Source organism: Micromys minutus (assembly GCF_963924665.1).
Source record: "Micromys minutus genome assembly, chromosome: 22".
In the NCBI taxonomy this organism is placed as follows: domain Eukaryota; kingdom Metazoa; phylum Chordata; class Mammalia; order Rodentia; family Muridae; genus Micromys; species Micromys minutus.
Genome location: NC_137957.1, coordinates 44,693,554 through 44,713,525, shown reverse-complemented (window position 1 = coordinate 44,713,525; position 19,972 = coordinate 44,693,554). Strand labels below are relative to the sequence as shown.

The 19,972-nt window shown below is 47.9% G+C and overlaps 2 protein-coding genes across 4 annotated transcripts in view; both read right to left on the bottom strand.

Moving 5' to 3' along the window:
• Window positions 1–19,440, bottom strand: part of TXNRD1 (thioredoxin reductase 1) — a gene marked incomplete at its 5' end in the record, with an annotated part of 36,548 nt that extends 17,108 nt beyond the window's left edge. The window contains 5 exons of one of the 3 annotated variants that reach the window (XM_080935027.1): window positions 724–843; window positions 2,727–2,799; window positions 4,225–4,347; window positions 18,013–18,119; window positions 19,330–19,440. In XM_080935027.1, coding sequence (XP_080791153.1) covers window positions 724–843; window positions 2,727–2,799; window positions 4,225–4,311 — 280 coding nt within the window. The other 2 variants (XM_080935028.1, XM_080935026.1) reach the window with 2 other exon arrangements.
• Window positions 11,544–12,662, bottom strand: EID3 (EP300 interacting inhibitor of differentiation 3; the record flags this gene model as incomplete). The annotated part of the gene is made up of 1 exon (XM_080935021.1): window positions 11,544–12,662. One exon carries the CDS (start codon window positions 12,660–12,662, stop codon window positions 11,544–11,546), a length of 1,119 nt encoding a protein of 372 aa, XP_080791147.1.
• Window positions 19,441–19,972: the final 532 nt, after the last annotated feature.

The window sequence follows — 19,972 nt, the reverse complement described above, 5'->3', positions numbered from 1 at the left end:
CAAATTCTTTCCTCTTTTATAAAGAAGTGAACCAGTAGTTTACTTTGGATTATAAACACTCATCTGTAGGGCACAGGGTACCATTAAGGCTTAGGACTGCATCTGCTCTAGGCAGGTGTGGGTTACTACACTGTAGCGGGGCATGCTCAGTGGGGCAGACTGTGGCACCAGGGACCTGTCACTTTAGGGGCTGTGGAGCCAAGATGCCCAGGGGACGAGCTCTGTGGGGAGCCCGGAAAAGCCTGCCCCGCGGCCCCTGTTCAGGAGCACTGTCCACCAGAAATGCACAGGCCAATCATCTATAATAATTACCAATATTTTACCTGGTATCGATTTCTTTATTTTACATGAAAGTACTGCACTTTAAGCAAATCAGTGCATAGTGGGCTTGTCACAATGCTAGCAAGTGTCAAGAGGCAAGCCTGAAATCCAGGTAAGTCACTTTAGTCTTACTGCCCCAAAGCCAACGGTCTGAACTCGTGTGCAATGCACTTACTATACTCAGTATCGCCCACAGCCCAGAGTGCCAGTCACAACACCCCATGAACTCAGAGGGCTCAAGCCGTGTTTCTCAAACCTGACAATTTATAGCCCTACCTGACAATGTATAGCCCTGTGGCTAACCTGGGCTAACATGGGACAGGCAGACCTCACCTAGGTCCAGGTATCTACATGGCACAGTGCCAAGACCACAGCCTTTGAGCCCCTCCTTTTCCCCCACACCTGTGTCCTCGAGTTTCCAGCCATAGTTTCGAGAGTCTTTCAGAGCTTGTCCTAACAACGCTGCCTGGTGCATCAGTTTCTTAGGTATGCAACCGACGTTCACACATGTTCCTCCGAGACCTGCAAAACAGAGAAGTCAGTGGCCCTGCATAATACAGTTAAAGTTTGTTCCCAAGCCTCAGAGCATTTCTAAGGTCATGGAGCCTAGCGTAGAGCAGTCATTCTGAAACAGACAGGCTGCTGCCATTTCTATCACCTCCACATTCAAAATGGTCAGTAGTGATGCAAAAATTGAAATCTCACTATCTGCATAACCCTTTACCTCCTGCTGAATCTATCCAGAGAAATGATGAAGAGGCTGCCATACTAGGCACTGCTAGATGCAAGTCTAAAAATATGGATAAAATCTGATGTTTATGTTGAGTTTGGGGGAAGCAGCGTACAGTTTTCCCTGATTCTCCAAAGAGCTCCTATGTTAAAACCCCTCTCTCCCAAATAGTGGGACCCCTGCTTTCTATCAGAACAAAACTCAGGCAGGGAGGGGAGGTAGCTCTGGAGTTCACAGTTCAAGACATGGCCTCTGAGAATACCAGTGTCACCATGCAGTCCGAACTCTACAGGTCAGGGACGGAGTCCAGCACCAGGAACAGAGAGTGACACTTTGTCACTTGCAGACAAGTTAATAGACCTCGCTGCCGTCTTATCTGGCTGAACTGCCAACGCCCAACAGCAAAAGCTCTTTATAAAACTTCCCGTGCCTCAAACATCTCACCGACCCTCATTATCTGCCTTCATTGGTCCAAAGTCCTCAGGGTGGGCTGTAAAGTACCGTACAGTTTGACCTGCCTTTCTTTCCACTTTCACCTGTCACACCCTGGCTTGATGACTCAGCTCTACCCACAGAGGACTCTTAGCCTCAGGGCCTGTGAACCTGCTCTGTGAGAACACTGGCAAATGCTGCCTACAGTTCTGCTTCAGCTTTTAGCGCGTCTGCCTCATTTTCTCCTGCACTGCTTCTAGTGGGCATCTCTCCAGAAACCCTGCCTCACAACTCGCAGAGCTTGGTACTACTCACGGCCAAGAGTCAAGTTCTTTTGTTTCCCACCGAAGTGTAAGTTCCTGTCTCAAGGAACTGCAGGGACAAAGGTGGAGAAGAGCCGGAGAAAAAGGGGGGTCCAGTGACAGGCCCATATTGTCATCCAGCTCAAGGGGAGGCCCCAAGGCCTGGTATGCTCACAAAAAAGGACCTATCATGGCTGCCTTCTGAAAGACCTAACAAGCAGCTGAAAGAGTCAGATGCAGGTATTTACACCCAACCAATGCGCAGAAGCTGCTGACCCTGTGGTTGAATTATTGTGCAGTCTCAGTTAACCTGGACCCCTGAGATCTCTCAGACACTGGATCACCAACCAGGCAGCGCACACCAGCTGACACACATACAGCAGAGGACTACGGGTCTGGGTTCAGTCAGAGAAGATGCACCTAACCCTCAAGAGACTGGAGGCCCCAGAGAGGGGAGCCTGGGGGTAGGTAAGGAATGTGGAACAGTCAGAGGAAGGGAAATAAAATCTCCAGTGTAAGAAAAAGATTAAGTAAAATGTTTTTATAAAGTGTAAATTCCACAGGGGCAGGAATTCCTTCCACACAGTCATTGCTACAGCCCCATGTTCCTGGTTCACAAGTCATTGGTACATATTCATGGAATCAATAGGCAACATGCAATTCAGCAAGACTCGGATGGCTACTGCTGTCTTACTTAAGGATATGAAAGCAGGAGAATGCTTAGAAAGCTTCTCTCCTGGGTTACAGATTATGGGAAGGTTGACCTTTAAGCCTGAACCTAAATCTGCAGCACTGACTGAATCCCTTCAACTCTGTTCCTGTGGGAGAGCTGGGCTTCATCTTTTTTTAAATCTTTGATATTTTTTTTTTTAAGTTGGCTTTTAGGAATCCTTAGCGCCACTGCTAGGGGAAGCCACGGCTGCAGGATCTCAGAAACTCACCCCATCTAGTTCCAAGAGGAGTTGGCGTGACAAAATCCAAGACCAGCACCTTCTTGTCAAATTTGGCTGCCTCCTGGGAAACACAATTTTCAGATGAGTCAACAGTAGAGTAGAAGTGAGGGCTAGCACCCACGCTGTGTTTACACACTGTATCACAGATGGAAATCTGGAACCTAACACACTCTATTGACGAGTTCAGCTCTAGGACAAAAGCTAAGCCACCAACAGCTTCAAAGATCACCCAGATTACAGCTACAAAACTGTCACCAACAGCTGGCCGCCTGGCTGACTCCTGCATGATTCTCCTCAAACATCAACAGACACGATGCAGGTCTGAAAAAACGTTGTTTTCTATTTCCAAGCAGGTGGTAATAAACACCTGGTAAGGCCATCTGACTGACAGCCCTAGGAGCCTTCTCACCCTGTACCTTGGGAGGTGACATCTTCTGATGTAAACTTCTGAGTTTGCCTAGTTATCTAAGTCAGAGTACGAGAGGTGGTTTGCTTTCTTTTTCTGAAATTGTCCTTCTTGTAGAGAGTGTTTCTTTCTCACAGAGGAAGCGTGGTATACTGGCCACTGGACCTGCAAAGGTTCATTAATTCCAGAGCAAGGACAGAGGGTGTGTCCTTCAAGCATGCTACTGTGACAGTATGGCCACATGCTACTGCGGGGTCAACTGGGAGGCTTCATGAGTCTACCTTTACTGGGTGATGTAGGCCGCACCTCAGGGGAGCGTACTGGGAAGGCAAGCTCGCCTGAGGGCCCTTTACACAGGGGAAGGGTGTTGACAGCCAGAAGCCTCACTCCTAAATGACTTTCCATATTGGTAGATTCTCTTCCCAGTCAGGCCCAGGACTGACTGGTCATTCTCAGAATCACAACATACACTGGAGGCAAATCAGTTTTAATCAAGTTTAAGAAATCTAAATGTTCATTGGAGAATATCAATGAAGTAGGGGGTAAAAAAATCAAACGTTAGCTTTTAAAAAAAAAATGTATGTAACTTCTAAGCACTTCCAAACACCTCTGCTATACTTAAAACTAACAAAACATGACCAAACAATCATACAACCTTAAAATGAAACAAAGTATGCCCTAAATCACTGGGCTCTGAACTTTTACATGAAGAGGAAGCAGTTCAGTCTGAAAGTGACTTACAAAGTTTGTATGTCCCGCCAAAGATAACAGAAAAACACACATGCCTGGATGGACAAATCCAGAGAATGCAGAGAGCAGCCAGGGGAGGGAGCACTGCACCCTAACCCCCATCAGCAGGAGCACTGCACCCTAACCCCCGTCAGCAGGAGCACTGCACCCTAACCCCCGTCAGCAGGAGCACTGCACCCTAACCCCCATCAGCAGGAGCACTGCACCCTAACCCCCGTCAGCAGGAGTACTGCACCCTAACCCCCGTCAGCAGGAGCACTGCACCCTAACCCCCGTCAGCAGGAGCACTGCACCCTAACCCCCGTCAGCAGATGCTACAGATGGTCTTGCCTTAGCAGCTGCCAGTCCTCCCGAGCCTCCTCCGATGATGATCAGGTCGAAGTCATAGGACTCAGGGGAATCTTTAGAGCCATTCATTGTTGGCGGCTTCTGAAGTTGCTCTTTTTTGTTTGGCTGCAGGAAAACAACATAGATGAGAAGAATTCAACTGAAAAGCAGCAATGCCCAAAAAGCTTTGGCAAATCCTTCTTTAAAGAAAATCAAAGGCCATTTTCATAGGGGAATGTGCACTCTCACCGCAGCTATGCATAGAAACATCCAGACGGATGCTTCCTGAAGGGAGACCAAGCTTCTTCGTATCTAGGGCATTGCCAAAGCTGCAGCCCACCCAGGGCCCTTTCCCAGCCCTGCCCTACTCTCTAGTGTTAGCACACTCTACAGACAGCCCATCCGAACCGACTTACAGCTAAACTAAGTTTGATAACACTCTCAGAATTTAGTACTTAACAGGCATATTAATTATACATAATGGTTTTCACTGTGATATTTTCATACTGACCACCTAGGGGTTTTTTCTGTTCTTACCTGATTTTTTTTTTAATCTATCTGTCTGTCTGTGGGGGAGGGCACCTGCCACAGCATGGTTGTACAAGTCAGAGGAAATTTTTGGAGTCAGTTTATCATCTTGGTAACAGGCACCTTTGTCTGCTGAGCCATCTCGCCAGTAACCCCAACCCTCCAAAATTTTTAAACTAGGTTTCAAGTCAGGTTTCCCTCACTTTAGGGAAAATAAAACAGAAACACAAAACTGCTGCTGAAACCCTCGACCCTACAACATGAGGCTATGAGCTCTAACTGTCAGCGCGGTTTTAATAGTGTCAGCAATACAACTTAGCAATCACCTTTACCTTCTTGTCAAAGACAATCAGTGGGCTAAGGTCATAAGCTAAGAGAGTCTGGTCAAGACACACAATAATGTTCAGACAGCAATTACAGTTGGCCAAGTATTTAAGACTTTATTACACTGTGTAGTTGAAAAAAAAAAAATCTAAAAATCGCAGAAAAATCACCAACCAGTGATCTACATGTAAACTTCAAAGTCTATGTCTCTAGACGGTACTTTATAAGTTGGGGGTTTTTGTTTTATAGATTCTATTTCATGTATGTTGAGTACACTGTCGCTGCCTTCCGACGCACCAGAAAAGGGCATCAGATCCCATTACATATGGTTGTGAGCCACCATGTGGTTGCTGGGAATTGAACTCAGGACCTCTGGAAGGGCAGCCAGTGAGTGCTCTTAACCTCTGAGCCATCTCTCTAGCCTGGCAGGGTGTGGGGGTGGGGGTTCAAGACAGGGTCTTACTATACAGCTCTGCCTGTCCTGGAACCTAGTATGTAGACCTGTCTCTGCCTCCCAAGTGCAGGAGCAAAAGGTGTGCAGCACCAGGCCCTGCTTCAAACCCATGCGTGTATTCAGCCACCTGGCCCTTGCAAGACATTTTAAATAGGCAGGAGACGGGGGATTCTAGTCAGCTCATTGCTTCACCCTGTAGTCTTAAGTTCTGCTTAGTTTTTGTTTCTGTATTTATATGTATAGGACTTTAAAGACAGGTATTAAGAAAAAAAATGTTTTAAAAACCCCTTTCATTCTAGTGTATACTAGTGTATATGGGTTTACACATAGCAAGTTATATTCTACATTGGGTTGGACCATGTTTTAGCAATACACTCATTATTACCTTATAACAAAGCCCTGGCCAATGAGGGTAATGACAGAAAAGCCAGCAAGTACAGTAAAAACATTTTTTAATCCAGTTTTACCTTTAATATCTAAAACGCCATGAACTTACCAGCCCAGACTGTGGATTTTTTTCCTGCCTACTATCAGGTGTGGAGGGTGAAGGGCAGAGACGGGGGTCAGCAGAACAGGGTGTCTGGGATGAGGAGGGGAGTGCCTTGGAGGGATGTGAAGCAGGAAGCACAGCCCCACGAGGGCCCCTCCGAAGCACACGGGACACACGCGGTGGCACACGGGGCATACACGGTGGCTGGGGGACTGGAGGAAGGAAACCTGGAAACCAGCAACAGTTGGGGCAAGTGGGCGCCACCCAGACAGTCTGCACAAAGGTTCTGCCTCCAGGAGCTGGGAAGCACAACCAGTGTTCACTGACTGGCATGGCGGCAGGGCTTCTCCTTCAATGCAGGGCACTGTGGGGGGGAAACAAGCCGGTAATGACAGCCACTCAGATCACAGCACTAGGTAAATGCAGTCAGATAACCAGTGACTCCTCCCTAAGGAGTGACCAAGAGCCCAAGGCTCATCTGTTGGTCTTTTTCTTTTTAAATTTCGTGTATGTGGGCACACAATGGGTACACTGTCGCTATCTCCAGACACACCAGAAGAGGGCATCGGATCCCCATTACAGATGGCTGTGAGCCACCATGTGGTTGCCTGAAATTGAACTTAGAACCTCTAGAAGAGCAGTCAGTGTTCTTATTCGCTGAGCCATCTCTCCAGCCCTGATGGTTTTAAAGAGTAAAGAAAAAAAAAAAAAACTTAATCAGATGTCTTAAAAAAATAGTAATAACCATTGTGGGGCTGCGGCAAAAAATCAGCAGTTGAGCGCGCTGTTCTTGCAGACTCTGGTTCGCAGACACCAGCATCTGCATGCATACAGATCTCCTTTAAATGAGGGGGACGGGTATGGCTCAGTTATCCTTCAGTGGATGACGGTCCTGTGACGTGGAACATGATACCAATCACAATCCCCGTCTGGCTGTACACGGATGCTTGCATCAGAGCACAACGGCACATCCCAGACAGACCCACAGTATTCTGAATGTTGGAGGACTGGATGTGATCTGAAGTCAGCCTTAAGAGACTAAACCACCGACCAAAGAGCACACAACGGGAGGACCGTGGCTCAAGCCGCATATGAGCACAGGATGGCCTTGTCTGGCATCAATGGGAGGAGGCACCCTTGGTTCCGTGAAGGCTAAGGGAATGCCAGGGTGTTGAGATGACAGTGGGTGAGTGGGTGGGTGGGAGGGGGCGCACCCTCACAGAAGCAGAGGGAGGGGGATGGGAGAGGGGGGATGGGAAAGGGGACTACCATTTGAAATGTAAATACATAAACTTCCCAATTTTTAAAAAGAGAGAGGTATGAGTGTCAGCAAGTAGAGGCGAAAGCAAACTGTTTGAAGAACCTTGAAGTTGTCACGAATATGTCTGTCCTTAATCCACTTATATAAAAGAATCAGAGTGGTTATAGGCTGGTGGAAACACAACTAGATCAAGCATTTGTTCTTTGAGAAAAGGCTATTTTAGAAATCTTGAACTTCAGTGACCTCAATGAACAACAAAGGAATCACATTTGAAAGCCCATGAGTAAAAATTGACTGACTCAAAAGATGAACTATTTCCATCTCAAATTCATATTAAGTGCATGTTATTAGGGCAGATGGGGACACAGGACACAATTACAAACCTCTTGCCCCTGGAGGCACCACCTAACCAGACAAGCGAGAGCAGGTGCATCTCCAGCATCCCCACATCCGTAAGAGCCGTACATGCCCTCGCTACCAAAGGTCTCTACTGTGCTTTTACCAAATTCTGTATTGAGCATGGATTTTTACAGTTCAAGCTTAAAGTCAAATTGTACCAGCCAGTTCTTAACAAAAACAAAAAAGTGTGCCAGAAGACCCTGCATCTATAAGATGTAACTGGCAAGACCTGGACTTAGTCTAAAGCATTCGGCTGAGCCTAGAACTGAGCACTATACTTTCATACTTAAAAACTGAAGGGCCATCAGCTCGGGCTACACAGTACCCCCCCCCCCATGTAATGAACAGTTCCCTAGGAGCCCCCATAACTCCATAGGTAGTGTCGTCTAAAGCCATCCAGTGTTTGGCAATTCGTCGCAACAGCAGAAGGAAACTATAGTATACCCAGGACACTAAGTCCCTTTCTGGATGGACAGGGCTCCACCACTCTCCGCAGAGCAGATGGCCACTGGCCACTGCGTCAGTTACCGATGTGCACATCACAAGCAGTTGGCGATAAGATTCCCCCAGAACAAAGGTAAAGAGGCTTAAAAGTACAAGACTAGGAAAAACCAGACCACTAGAAATGTTGGCTTGGAAGAGGTGGTACTGTGCAATTCACTGGCTGGGTGTCCACAACGGAACAACATACTGTACTGGACATGCTATGTGTATGTTAAAACCCGTCGAATCCCCACAATAGTTAAACAGATGTCATTTCTGTCTCAGACAGGCCTGGCCGTGGCATTGAACTTGCCTGAGCTGGTAAGATGAAGCCACCAAGCCCAACTTAATTAAAATATGGCAGAGTAGAAAACCAACTCCCAGAAGTTGTCCTCTGACCTCCAAATAACCTTGCACATCAAATAAATTAATTGATTAAAATGTAATGGGAGTCAGTAAGGCGCTTGCTGCACAAACCTCGTAATGACCTAAGGACAATACCAACTCTCACAATAAAAGGACCTTCCAAAAGCTGTGCTTCCATGGTAACATACTTAATTAATCTCAGCACTCAGGAGGCAGATGGAGCTCTTAAGGCTAGCCCGGTCTACATAGTGAGACTTTCTCAAAAAGGGAAGGGGGTTGTCCTTTCACACATTACACACAAGCAGCTGCTTACAGATGTACCTACACATTCACATACATCACACTCAAACACACCTTTTTACATTCCATCTCTTGTTCTTCCTGATACAGACATCATACCTCGTAACCATACTTAATCGCATAGACTTTTCTAATCTAATTTAACCCCATAATGTCTTCTGGGGTGTGAGTGTTCTATGTGTACGTGTACTGCATGTGTGCCTGGTGCCATCAGAAGATGGTTTCAGATACAGCAGAAGTGTGGCTACAGAGCCACAACACGAGTACTGGCAACGAAAACTGACTCCTCTGCAAGAGCAGCAGGTCTCTGGAGCTCCATTTCCCCAAGGTCCTCACTGCAAACTTAAAGAGGAGGGTGGGAGAGAAGCCGACAGGGGTTTGGTGAATTCAATTGGCCAGCCTTGGAGTTAAGAGCAGCCCAGATAAAACAAAGAAATAACTCGGGGTCACTGACAAGAAAGATTCTAATCGCATAGAGGGTAGACACCTGCCCAGCTCTTGTGCTGTTTAAGGCTTATAGTAAATATAAAGGCTGTTTCTTTTTTCTGGGGACTAAAGACCAAGGCAGGATAGGAACTCCAGGTTGCGATCACAACCTTTTACAGCAGGGGAGATTTTTACTTGGCAAAGCAACGTCTGAGGTTTATAGGTTAGGGCTGATATGGATCATAAGAGAGCCTTTTTATCAATAAAGTGCCAGCTTTAAAACAAAACCCCTAAGATCCCCCACTCCTCTTACTGAATCTTCTCATTTAAGGTGTTGACGAACAGATTTGCAATTCGGTTACTTTCTACACTCAATTCAACTCCTCTCGCCCAATTCTCTTTCCAAAGGGCATGTCTTGGAAACCCCAGGGCACCGCTGAGGTGCCAGGAGGAGGAGCAGCCAGGCCAAAGTTTGCTCCTCCATCTTGACGGGTGGCCAGTGCTGGGAAGGTTAGCAGTCCTCCCGTAAGGAAGGGGACAGCTGCGACAGAAAGTAGTTTGCATTAGGAAGGGTTTGGTTTTTTTTCTGAATTCTCTAAGCACTGCTGGTGTAATGAACTTTCTCCACACAAAGACCCTGGTATCATTTAGACTTTGGATTTCCCTCCCCTAAACCACTGGAGATTTAGTAGGGGAAACTTACTATTAAGTGGAACAAAAATACCACTAACCACATGAGTGGCAGCGTGTTCCCACCAACAAAGCCTCACATTCAGGAAACTTACATTCAGGGCATGTGCACTGTCTCTTCCAGAATTATTTTCATAAGCCAGATTTTCTACATTGACCATCAGGTAATTTCCCTGCAGAGAGACACCCGGCTCATGTTGGGGAGAGAAGCTAAGGCAGGACTCATGCTAAGAAAGCACTTAACCACTGAACCTCATGCCCAGCTGCCCTGTAATTTCTACTCTTAAAACTGCAAAGGACCAAGAGAAAGGGGAAAAAACAAACAAACAACAGGAATCAGGACACTGCTTCTTCTGATGCTGTCTTCCTGAAGCAAAAGGTTACACTATCGGCAGGACCACTCAAATCCCCACCTTGTTTCCATCTCAGGCCCACAAGAAACTGGGCACCTGTGGCATGAGCACCAGGGTGGATGGAGAATTCTTGGTATATAGGCCAGATATATAGGCTTTTTGTTCTTTAGAGAGATTAGTTGGGACAAACAAGAGTCATTCATTACACATCGAAACATTTGGACTCTGGGGGATACTCTGCTGGTAGACTTACACCAGGACACTGCTGAGCGGTGACAGATCAGCCAGAGATAAGACTTGCAACTGGGAATAAAAAATATTGTCCGGCTGGAGAGATGGCTCAGCGGTTAAGAGCATTGGCTGCTCTTCCAGAGGTCCTGAGTTCAATCCCCAGCAACCACATGGTGGCTCACAACCATCTGTGATGGGATCCGATGCCCTCTTCTGGTGTGTCTGAAGACAGCGAGTGTACTCACACCGGAGAACACTGGCGAGGTCATGGTGATTCAAGTGTAGGTTTTCTATAAATCTGCACAATGTTTAAATCTCCTGTGTTCTGACTTGTCTCAATTGTGCACGTGACCTTACCTAGAATGCCTTCTTGTCTAGTGTGGTGAGAGACAGGCAGGTGCAGGCAGATCACTGAGTTCCAGGACAGCCAAAGCTTCGTGGTGAGACCCTGACCCTATCTCAAAACTAAACAACCCAGAATGCCTTTCCTATTGTCTAAATTGGACCTACCTTTGAGCCTTAATTACTGGTGCTCGAGCACGAGCACACACACACACGCTTTTATTTTATCAAAAGAAAAGTTCAGAATACAGAGTTCCACTTTTTGAAAAGCATGTCACCTAGGTTTTCTTAGTCTTAATATTGCCCAACAACTGATTCTCTTGTCTCTTTTCTCAATCTTTCCTCAACTTGGTGAGAAGTCCCCTCACCCTGTTTGCTGCGTCAGAGAAAGAAATTCATATCATAGTGAATCCTGATTGTTCTTAGCAAGTTGGCTAACACCTTCTAAGAAACTCCAGAGCTTACTGAGAGTCATGCGGATTTCACAAAGGTTCCCGTAAGCGTGATCGTCAACTTCTAACATTACAACCTTATTAAATTATCAAGTAAAATACACTGCACAGTAGACAATCTCATTTGTTCTGGAAAATAGTTTACTAGAAAATGTGCTTCTGTTTAGATTCCATTTGTGGATGTTAGTTCAAGATGGGAGTCATACACTATGAATAAAACTCTTTAGGAGTTTTTGATCATAGCCTCTGAAATTTCAAAAGTGGAGACAATATTTTTCCAGTCCTGTAAACTCAAAGATATAACTCCTTGTTTCCTGCCGTAAGAACACAAATCATTCTCTTCATCCACCTGGCTGACGTTAGTTGGCTCTAGAATCGGCAGTCTGTCTTGGTCCAGCCTTATCCGTGCAAAGCCATCCCTAATGATGAAAGAGACATAGAAGATATTCTCCACAGTGCGAGAGAATGAGTTGGGATCAACCACAAACTCAAAATACGACACCGGAGTATCAGGGTACTTTTGAAAGTAGGTTTGCAGCAACCCCAAGATTCTCTCCACTTCCTTTTCTGTCGTCTCCTGATTAGCATACACATCCAGCTTCTTCAACTTTGTAGGCATATCCCCATTTCCTTCCATTTTGCAAGCTCTTTTGTGATGTTCGAGCCGGGGCTTCCGTGCAGAACGTTCTGCTTTAAATGAACCAAAAATGAAGTGGAACGTCTCAGCTTGCTGTATCCAGGCCACTGCCTCCGTGTGCAGCAAGCCCCAGAAGGAAAGAGCTATGCTGTCATCGCAGTTGCTCAACTCCTCACACTCCTCTTCCACCCAGCTGAGGCCCACGAACACCAGCAGCAGGTCACAGAAGGCAACGTGATTAAAGAAGCTCATATCGGAGTTTAATTGCTTTGCTTTTTCTTTACCCAGATCAGAGGCCAAAACCAGGAACTGGGCGTCGAGGGCTGCCTCTCTGGTCCTGCTCACCCCGTCAAATAGCACGTTGGCTTCCTCCAGGGCCTCCGTCAGCGAGTCGCTGGCCGTGTTCACAATGTCCTCGCGGTTCTGCTGCACGGTGTAGATGAGCTGCCGGTACTGCCTGCGGATGTTGCGGTACTTCTCTCGGTCCACCGACAGCTCCAGGAGGTTTGGGTGCATGCAGGGGTTCTTGGGGCTCAGGCCATCGGAGCTACTGTCTGGGCCTTCCTCTTCCTCCTCCTCTTCTTCCTTCTTCAGTGCCCCTTCCTCCTCCTCCTCCTGCTTCACCAGATGCTGCCATGCCAGGCTTCTGGCCAGCTCCTCTCTTTTCTTTTCATCTCCAGTGAGGGAACATTTTTCCTCAGACATGTTAAGTTGGTAGTGAGCAGGTAACAGCTCTCCAAGGGTTACTTCCAACCGGCAACTGAAAGCCGTTGGAACAGAGGCTCCGCCCCCCACGCCCCACCCCCAGCCCACCCGTGACCACACCTCCAGCTCAGGCTCCAGGGGAACCCTGGGTCAAGGCCTCACTCAGCCCAGCCTTCTTTTTTCTGCCTAGAGGGAAGTACATGCAAATTCACACAGACCTTGAGGGATGCTCCCCAAGATCATCTCCACTCAAGGGTGGAAGGACAATGGGTGGGCAGATTCTGCAAAAGGAGCTGTGTATCTGGAAGCCTGTCTACACTACAGAGGGGGTTAACCTGAGTCCTATAAGACCAACAATCTCTGAAGACAATTTTCAATACCATCGGTGTCGTCACCCACTGGGCGAATAAAATGCTTTAGAAAACACACCCCCCCAGCTCCCTGGAGACCCAGGGGGAAGTGGCTCAGTGGTGTAACAATGTGAGCAGTGTTTTGTTTCTAAGTACAACAGGCGCATACCCAAGTCACACCAAAGAAAGCCTGATGGGCGGAAGGCACACAGTGGCAGAGTTCAGCACCCCATGGGGTAGCTCACAAGCCTGGAACTCCAGTTCCAACACTTTTCTCTAGCCCCCACTGGCAAAGATGTGCACGCACGCACACACTTGTAAAAAATAAATCTTTAAAAAAAGACAAACCACTAAAAGGGAGGGAAAGAACCAACTCCACACATGAACCATGGCGTTCATGCCTAGCCATACATAATATATGTCATAATACTAATTTTTTTAATGGACTGAAGGAGCTGGAGACATGGTTCAGAGGCTAAGGGCAGCTCTGGCAGAGGACTGAGGCTCACAACTTCCTTTGCCTCTGCCTCAGGGACTCCAGCCTCTTCTGGCCTTTGTGGGCAACTGCACACACCTGTGAGACATTCACACAAACACCTATACAGACATACACGTAATTTATAATTTAAACACAGACTGGAAGAAAGGCCTGTGCCCCGGTCTTTATCTACTTGGTATTAGCTTGGACAGGTGGCTAAGCCTGCAAGCCATCACTGTCCCTCATTTGTAAGATGGAAATTATAACATAGAATTAAAGCTGTACCATCAGCAGTTAACTATTGAGGACAGATTTACTACATTCCAAAGTATCTCAAAGAGACTTTTACACACAAAGCAACAATTTTTCATCGTTTTAGGTTTTAGGGGAAAAAATATTTTTAGGCTGAGGATGTGCAGGCCTCTGTCCTCAGTGTGCACATACCCACATTTAAATTCACACAGCTTTTAAAGAAAAAAAAAGGGCTTCCTTAATTTCCATATACTTTCTCTCTAGGAGTATTTGAGTTTCCTCATTTGCAAAATCAGTCGTATTCCCCTCTACCTTGAAAACTATTACTGGGCCCTCCCTCCCCCCTTTTTAATAGAAAAACATTTGTTGGCATATACGGTGGTTTGAATGGGTATGGCCCCCATAGACTCATGTATTTGGCTTGGCCCATAGGGGGTGGCACTAGAAGGAGGTTTGGCCTTGCTGAAGGTCATGTGTCACTGTGGGGCAGGCTTTGAAGTCTCCTATGCTCAAGTTTTGCCCAGTGTGGCAGACAGTCTCCTTCTGCGCCTGAAGATCAAGATGTAGAACTCTGGGCTCCTCCAGCACCATGTCTGCCTGCACACTGCCATACTTCCCACCATGATGACAATGGACTGAACCTCTGAAACTGCAAGCCAGTTCCAATTAAATGTTTTCAATGTAAGAATCTGCCCTGGTCATGATGTCCCTTCACAGCAGGGAAACCCTAAGACCGCATACATTTTCTAGTAGTGTTGTGGATTAAACCCAGGGCCTTGAACATGCCAGGCATCTCTCAATACCATGCAGCTACCCCTAAGTCCTAACCAAAGTATTTTTAAGTGTATATATCATATATATATATCCGTGACTATCAGATGTAAAAGTCTAAGTTGTTTCCCAGTGTGCTACCCAGAACCAGTTCTGAACAGCTCAGAGTTTTCATGTCTGACAACCCACCTTCAATGAAACCAGAACCTTCAAAGTTAACTCCCTTCAGGGAGTCTTTTAAGTCCCTGCTACTTCATGAATACTTACAGAGTGTATGAACCAAGTGCTAATTTATGGAATGCGTATGAAGGACAAATGGGAGACGGAAAGGTGTCTCTCCTTCGGAGGTAGTAGGCGCAGTGGAATGAAGTCTCGTCCAGTAAGCTTCACAGGAATGGCTGTCTACTTCATGCCAGAGCTATGCTAGGAATACTGCGTTTTGCATGGGCTCCAACCTGACTCACGAGTACAGGAATCCCACTGGGAGCAGGCACGGGTCTCAGTAGTGGTGGCGGGTCTCAGAAGCGGTGGTGCAGAGCCAGCTGTATGAGCAGGGCAGACACAGTGAGCTAGCTCTGAAGGGACGGATCTGGTATGCAGCCCTGCCTCTGCCTGGCAGCCAGCTACGCGCTCAGGTTAACAATGGAGGAGGTCTGCCTTTTCCGGTCTGCTGTACTGGAGGACACCGCATCTATCCTTCGCCAGGCAGCTGTGAGAACTTAAGAATCGAGCACACAGAGAGCCGATACTGTCAGTAATAGGCATTTCCATCTGGGGTTACTGATATCTGTAGGCTTGCTGTGGGCACACACAAGCAGTTTGGCCAAATGATGCTCTCTGAAGAGTGTTCCCCTGGGAAGGTGGGTCTGGACAGGAAGGAACCCAACAGAGTGGAGAAATCTAGGGCATGGCAGGTGTCACTATTCCCAGGGGCTCACAGCAGCTTGGGAGCAGAGATGAGAAGAAAACCAGGCTGGCCCTGGCCCAAGAAGGCACATAAGGAAGAACTGAAAAGTGAGCCTTTTATCCTGGAAGCAGACCAGGCAGTGAGAAGCAGCCATAAGGAGGACCGCCCTGGGCAGGTTAGGGAGGGAGAGTTCAAGGTGGGAGGAGGGAGAGTTCAAGGTGGGAGGAGGGAGAGTTCAAGGTGGGAGGCGTGAGAAGCTTGAAGTGGTGTAGGCAAGAGTAAGTGAGCATCCCGATGGCAATCAGGAAGAGGCTGCAGCCAACCTTACAGGGTGGGCTTGACACTGCCTACCGGGCGACTGACCACAACAGGGCTCCGTATGCTTGGATGGGAGTCTCACAGTGCTTCTCTGCCTCTTCTAAGTTACCTCCTTCTGTTACCACCTTACAGGAACCTCCTCTCATGCAGCCATTTAATCCTGTCACCCAGGGCGTGTCCGTCATACTACTGAAGGCCTTCCTATGGTATTATTCCAGGGGGTACCTTTCCACGCCCTGTGCCCTACCTTCTCAGTGCCACCAAGAGAGGCATTTACACAGGCAATTTCAAAACTCCGGAATCAGGGCGTCGGTGTAGAAAGGCACCAGCTGCTAACCCTAACAATCTGAGTTCAATCCCCAAGACCCACATGGGAGGAGAGAGAGTGAGTTGTCCCTTGACCTTCACATACACACGATGGCACACAGGCAGGCAAGAGCACGAGTGCGCGCGCGCGTGCGCGCGCGCACACACACACACACACACACACACACACAAATAAATGCAATTAAAAAAAATTTAAACCTCTGGAATCCTATATATTCCAATCCTTGTAATCTTGCCTTGAAGATAACATAAAATGATACAAGGCCTGGTGGCACCCACCTGTAATCCAAGCACTCAAAAAGGCAGAGGCAGGAGATATCAGTAATACCATGGCCAGCCTAGGCTACATAAGTTCAAAGCCAGCCTGATCTACATAGAGAAACTGCCTCCAAAAAGAGAGAAGGGGAGAAAGAGAGATGGGGGGGAAAGGGGGACAAAAACAAGAAAAAGGCTATGAATGTAGGGTCCAACACCTGCTTGTGTGCAAGGCCCTGGGTCCCATGCCCAGCATCACACACTAAAAGCTGCCCTGGGGATACCTCTGTGGTAGACACTCCCCTAGAATGTTTACAGCCCTGTGCAATCCTGGCACATGCACCAAACATGGGGGAAGGGAAAAAAAAAGAAGAGGGAGAAGGAACATTTACTCAAACTCCCTCTTAAGAAGTCAGCTGCGCTCCTGAGTCTTTCCAAAGATCTCTTACATCCGAGATAATCTGTGTCTGGCCAGGTTCTGGCAGTAGTCTGACCTGTTCTGTGTCCTTCTAGTTTTTTTATTTTAGCTCTCATTAAGGCCAGGAGAAAGTAGGAAGCAGGGCAGCTGGTTTACTTAAATGAATGGGAAATGCGTGTTACAAACTTCACTCAAGGCTCTGGGTCTCACCAAATGCCGGAAACTAACTGGTCCTAGGAAACTGAAAAGGTCAGAGAAACACGATAAAGTTCACCCCAAAGCTTGGGAAGACATTTTTTTTTTTTTTTACTCCCACAGATGTTAAAAAACATGAGCGCTGATAAGATTATGTAGAAACAAAAGATTTTAACTTCTCGATTCACAATTACAAAGGGCGGAGGACCCCCACCCCCAGACCATTGGCAGGTTTTTGTTATTTAACAAGGAAACTGAAGATCTAAAGCCTTTTATCTGCCGCATTTAGTTTCCATCCATTGGCTATTTGCCTTTGTAGCACCATTTCCTACATTCGCTCTTCAAAAGGTTTCTTTTGGAAGAGGAAATAAAAATTCAAAGTAATTGTTAATAATACCCTTCTTAGTGGCGTCTAAATGTTTTCACACCTAGCAGGCCTCAAGTTTACTAAGAAAGCAAATGTTCCAGTATATTTTACTTTTGAAAAATCACAGAGGGGCTGGCGAGATGGCTCACTGAGAAAAGGCACATGCTACCAAGTGTGGAGACTCCACAATGTCCTCCGACTTCAGCGCACCGCCTGCTGTTCTCCTCCTGCATTTTTTTTTTTTTTTTTTTTTTTTTTTTTTTTGTAATTCTGCAAGCTGCCACCCCTCCACCCAAGTGGACGGACCAAAAAGATATCCCGCAGACTTGCCAACCTAAGGGTAAGTCTTTATATCCACTCAACCCTGAGCTAGAGAAATGCCTGACGGGAAACAAATGCAACCCAGGGGATTCCTGGTTGTTTCCCCGGAGCCTGCGTTTCTTAGTACCTCATGCCTCGGAGAATTAAGAGGAAGGTGATGCGGCGGCCTGATGGGGGAAGGGGTAAGCGTTTCCTGATGCTCTTTTTCTCAAGACTTCCCCATGCTATTCGCCCTGCCGCTGAAGGCTGGAAACTCCAGCAAAGGGCGCTTTAAACGGTCGGTCCTTTTAAAAGAAATGGCTTGGCTCCTCCCGGTTCGGGGATCTGAGCACGTGGGTCGCTGGTCCTCAGTGACCCGGCTCCGGGATCCCGGATCCTGCGCGGCTCCTACCTTCAGGTCTGGACCATGGCCGCCCTCCGCCGGTCGCGCTTTCCGCCGGCTCGCCGCCTCCCGCGGCCTCTCTGCTCGCCCGCGCGGCTGCCAGGCCCCGCCGCCCTCTGTGGCACAAAGCAGAGCGGCAGTGAGCCTTCCTCCGGGCGGGGCTTCCGGGACGCTACGCGCCCTCCGGTCGCTCCCGCCAGTGGACTCCGACCTGCAAGCAGCCGGGCCAGCAAGACTCCAGGACCCCCCCCCCCCCCCAGAACTCAGAAGGGCTCGGCAGGGCGGCCAAAGCCACCAGGCCCGCGGCCACCAAACACTAACGCGGCGTGGTGCCGGGAGAGTGCAACACCCAGGGCTTCCTGGAATCCGAAACCGCGGGCAAAACGCAGGCCCAGCAAGACGGGATCCATCCACGCTCTGGATGACTTCTGGGGAGGGTGACCCTATTTCACAAAGGAGTGGACTCGGAAAAGTCGGGGGGCTATTAAAAATGGAGCCCGCAGCTCAATTTTTACATACATAAATATGTAAAATATATTCTGATACCAGCACTTAAAAGTAGTTATTCAGTACTAATACCAACAGTGATATATATATATATGTGTGTGTATAATACAAAATGCTATAACATGTTTGTAAACATATAAAATATAAATATATATAAGCATTTATTCTTCACAACTGTACTTTTAGATGTATGACTACGTCCATTTCACAGGTTGGGAAACTGAGCTACATACTGTCAACCAACTTGGACAAGTTCGAGCTGCCGGTCACCTTTGGAGGTGGGACTTAAATCCAGGCAGGACTGTCTCTGCTCTTAACCACCAGCCTGCACCGCCTCCTTCAGTTAGGGAAGGGCTGGCTGTGTTGCAGTCCCAGCTGCCCCTTTGAACTGCCTGGATCAAGAAGGGCAAGCCACTTGAAAACATGCGACAACCCTAAGGAGTTTCACGGGGCTTTGGAATCATGAAACTTTTTAATGTAACCACGGATCTACATACGTATTCGTCGAACTGTCATATATAACTCAAGATCACTGCTACAAAGGATACCCATTTTCTCTGGTAGCTTGCCAGGCACCGGCAGACAAGGGCCAGACTCAAGTCCCCGTATACTAAAGCTTGTGACCCAGCTGTCCTCTGCACCCTTCTAAGAGCTTACCCTAGCTTGTTCCCAGCCCCCTCAGTCACACATTAAATGATCCCCCTCCCGGACATTTCCAAATCGCCACCCCCCCCCCTCGGAGCGATGCTCCCAGGCCAGCCAGCGATCATCCTGGGCATCCCTGGTCCCAGGTCAGCCCCACGCTGACGTAGAGCTTACATGAGCAAGGAAGATGAAAACACCAGCTCTTCTCGCCCCGCGGCGACGGCGTCCCGCACCTCCCGCGTGGATGCGAGGCCTGACGGAAGCAAACTGAGGATAAAGAGCTGCTGGCTCCTAGTGGCTCCGGGAAGCCACGCCCTGCTCTTAGTAGGCGGGCGAAGTGCCCGTGTCAGAATGACAAAGCAAAAATCCAGTCCTCGCACTGCCCCAGCAACCTGTGCCTGTCGTCCCCGCGAAGTGAGAGCTCCCAATTGGACGGTACAACATCCTCGCTGCTCGGAACCGCCCCCCGACCCAAAGGCTGCGGCTGCTATTCTAAGAATGTTGGGAACCAGAACCGAGGAAGTGTGGCGTGAGTAAGCTCGCCTCAGCCCTAAGGCGCTGCTGTCTCCACGAGCCTGCGTTAGTCACACGAGGAACTTTAGAAATATTGACGCCCGGCATCTATACAGATGTTCTGATGCTCCTGGTCCGGGCTGTGACTAGGTTTTTAAACAAATCCAAAAGTTATAATCTAATTGACTGCAAAGTTAGTGACCCACTGCCCTAAGGTAATGGGTTATTAGTCAAGTCTGGTGATTCTCTTAAGGAAGTTCCCTGCCTTTTTAAAGTTATGCCTACTTCATCCTGAGTAACCCTG